General features: G+C 41.3%; 1 protein-coding gene across 1 annotated transcript; it reads right to left on the bottom strand.

The window, feature by feature from the left end:
* Positions 1-249: 249 nt before the first annotated feature.
* On the bottom strand, positions 250-694 carry LOC123037788 (histone H2A-like). Its single transcript, XM_044460202.1, has one exon. The coding sequence runs from the start codon at positions 683-685 to the stop codon at positions 311-313; it is 375 nt and encodes a 124-aa protein (XP_044316137.1). The 5' UTR covers positions 686-694; the 3' UTR covers positions 250-310.
* Positions 695-3,830: the final 3,136 nt, after the last annotated feature.

Here is a 3,830-nt window from a genome sequence, read left to right as displayed (position 1 = left end):
CCATTAAACGCTTAAGCCTGGCTAGCGCCTACATTTCCGCCTTTCATGGCCCGTAGTACCAATGTGTTGGGGTAGATGGCGCAATACAATAGCGCATATTTATATTAAGTTGTTTAGCTGAGTAACGGGTATCTAATCGTCGGGGCACTCGACTATAGCGTTCTCTCTTGTTTTTATTTGAAATACTTTCTGATGCCTGATGTTCTATTTTAAAATATTAACAGTTCTTTGGTAAAAACTTGGTCGTCCTGAAAAGGACGGTTGGGTATGTTTATGTACAAGTATGTAGTTGGCTCTGCTTTTGGAACGTTTAAGCCTTTTTCTCGGTCTTCTTGGGCAACAGAACAGCCTGGATATTGGGCAATACTCTACCCTTGGCAATGGTGACGCCGGATAGCAGCTTGTTCAATTCCTCGTCGTTGCGTATGGCCAGCTGCAGATGACTCGGGATAATCCTAGTCTTCTTGTTGTCACGAGCAACATTGCCAGCCAACTCAAGAACCTCGGCGGCCAGATATTCCATCATGGCAGCCAGGTAAACCGGAGCGCCGGCACCAACACGCTTGGCATAGTTGTCCTTGCGGAGCAGACGGTGAATACGGCCCACTGGGAACTGAAGACCAGCCCGGTTGGAGCGGGACTTTGCCTTTCCCTTCACTTTGCCACCTTTTCCACGACCAGACATTTTGCTTTATTTCACCTAGTTCACTCAACACACAAAAACGAATGCACGAGAACAATTGGTAGCCACATATTTATACTTGTTTGCTGCTTGCGCGTTCAGTTAGGGGTGGGTGCCTTATACCTGAAAAGGTTGCTCGAAAAAAAGTATAACCGTGAACGCGTTCCCGCTCCGTTATGATCAGTGAATTGTGTTTGTGAAATTAAAAGTGAACTGAAATAATACCGTCGAAAACTAGTGGAAAGGCCGCTATTGAGAAAAGCTCGATTTCTTAAAATTTCAAAATTCTCAGAATTTAGATAGAGACTGAAAACCAACTTCCCTTTAAGAGACTTACAAATTTCTGTAGAACAGTGGATCCTTATACGATCGAAGGAATCCAAGAGTCAACTCCTCATGCAGTTTCGAACACAAACCTCACCGGCGACGCTTATACGCGGCAAACATGTAAATCGTTCAAAAGTCCTTGTAAACTTAGAAACATGCCTTACAACAAAAATGCAAAAAAAATCAACAAAGCTTCAATGATGCATAGCAAAGAGACTTCAATAGACAAAACAACACCCGAAGTACAAAAACTTCAGCTTTAAAGCTGAAGAAAACAACGAAATCCCAGATGAAAAGGATTTTGAAAACGCGAACGTGAAACGCACGCACGACACGTCCTCTGAGGGCGACGATAGCAACGAGGAATTCACCAGCGATGAAGAAGATGAAACACCTAAGCGAGGTATAAGTTAACACAAAACGAATTCGCAACCAAAGTTGGCCACGCGCATCCGGTATTGCACCAGCAAGTAGAAGTGCAAGGGCAACTTCCCGGCTTGGGTCAGTAGCTCCCAAAAAGTGCTGACTGCAGCGTCTGAACCACTTCCCGCTGCAGCGACGACAACGGCAAAGCTCCGACGTTAACAGAGGCAGCGACAAAGTTATTGGGTATAAATATGGCAATTTCTGTAAACATAATTTAGTTCCAATTTTTGTGCAAATAAATACGGACCAAGTGTCCTAAAATTTATATTTTTTTTAAATACTGAAGTCACTCGTGTTTAACTGGAGCCCAACGTTTAAGGGTCCTGTCCGCGGAAATATCCTTGGTATCGAATCAAAGGAACACTCGTAAGAGCACCCCATAGGCTGCCCGGGTTCCATCGATCCGAAAAATAAGTCGCGACTCCAAAAATCACCTGCAAGTGCACCCCATAGGCTGCCCTGGTAACACCGGAAAAAAGGCGATCGCCGTAGACAACTGGACGGGAGTGTCAGGAAGGTACCCCAGTAGCAAGGAGCAAAAAGGACTACTACCAACTGACCGGTTCAGGATGTATTTTATTTTTACTGTAAGCTAACTTTTAATTACAAACCACAAACCAAATAAGAAATCACAAAAGCGAAACATACCTAAAAGAAATCTTTTTAAACAAAAGCTAAAAAGCTAAAACAAAGGCAAAAAAGCCACAACAAAAGGAAAAACAAAGCAAAGAATCACACAAAACAACTTATATCTAAAATCTAAAAAATTATTAATTTAAGAATTTATATTTTACTTACAACCCTACACAACCCTACACATACAAAAAATATTTTATTACAATGGCTAATCCTAATAATCTGATCAGGCCCGCGATGCTACCCAATAGTGGGGTACAAGCCCCTGAAATAAACCAAGTCCCAGCAAACTTAGTTAATATGCAAGCCCAAATACAAGAAATAGTAGAGAGAATTCTAAATCAAAAATTAAATCCAGATTCAGTGCCGCTACTCGATCAAACCTATACTGCTAATGCAAATAATATGAATGAATTTGACAGAGTCCCAGACATAGTAAAAAGCCTCAGGGAATTTTCTGGCCAAGCAGGAGAATTCAGCTCTTGGAGAAAGAGCGTAGAGAGAATAATAAAAATATATTCATTAACAGAAGGATCCCTCAGGTACTATTCAATTTTAAATGTTATTAGAAACAAAATAGTAGGTAATGCAGACTCAGTTCTAGAATCATATAACACACCACTAAACTGGACAGCAATCTCCAAATGTTTAACAGCCCACTACGCTGATAAACGAGACGTTACGACATTAGAATATCAGATGACTTCGTTAGTACAGGGTAATCAAACCACAGCAGATTTCTACCAACAGGTCTATACTCACTTATCACTCATCTTGAACAAAATTTCATGCATGGAAATGGGAAGAGAATCAATCTATCTTTTTGCCAAATCTTACAGAGACAAGGCGCTTGATACTTTTATTAGAGGTCTTAACGGCCACTTGCCTAGACTGCTAGGTACCAAAGAGCCGGCAGATCTTCCATCTGCACTTCAACTTTGCGAAAGACTAGAAAATAAAAATTTCAGAACTAATTACGCCAATAATAATCAAAACAATTCAAGAAAATTTGAAGGCCCTACTAGAGGACCTGCCTTACCAAAAAAATTCGCACAGCAACCATTCAACGCAGCTAGACAACCATTTATCCCACATTTAGCTCACGTTCCACAGACCCCGAAAACGACACCCTATTTTCCACAGCAGCAAATGCAATTCAGTGGACATCAACAACCATATTCTGCTTACCCAGCAATACAACCACCACGTCCATGGGTCCAAAACCTCAGCCTAAGCCAGAACCTATGGATATAGATAAAAGTTTACAGACAAGACAAATAAATTATATGAACAGACCAAATAATGGAATGCAGGGAAAACGACCACCACCTCAAATGACAAGCGGACTGGTAGATAAAAGACAGAGAAATTTTCACATAAACACTGAACAAGAACAGACATTAGAAAATACCGACCAATTAACGGAAACTGACGAGACAGCAGCCGAATACTAAGCGGAAATTCCAGATTTCGAACAAGAAACAGAGGAAACCGAATATACTGGCCTTTATTTTTATACCCTTGCAGAGGGTATTATAATTTTGGTCAAAACTGTGCAACGCAGTGAAGGAGACATCTCCGACCATATAAAGTATATATATTCTTGATCAGGATCACCTCCTGAGTTGATATAGCCATGTCCGTCTGTCCGTCTGTCCGTCTGTCTGTCCGTCTGTCTGTTTCTACGCGAACTAGTCTCTCAGTTTTAAAGATATCGAATTGAAACTTTGCACACACCCTTCTTACCTTTGCACGCAGT

The sequence above is a fragment of the Drosophila rhopaloa genome, unplaced genomic scaffold, assembly GCF_018152115.1.
Source record: "Drosophila rhopaloa isolate 14029-0021.01 unplaced genomic scaffold, ASM1815211v1 contig_2, whole genome shotgun sequence".
NCBI lineage: Eukaryota > Metazoa > Arthropoda > Insecta > Diptera > Drosophilidae > Drosophila > Drosophila rhopaloa.
This window is presented reverse-complemented; position numbering and strand designations above follow the sequence as displayed.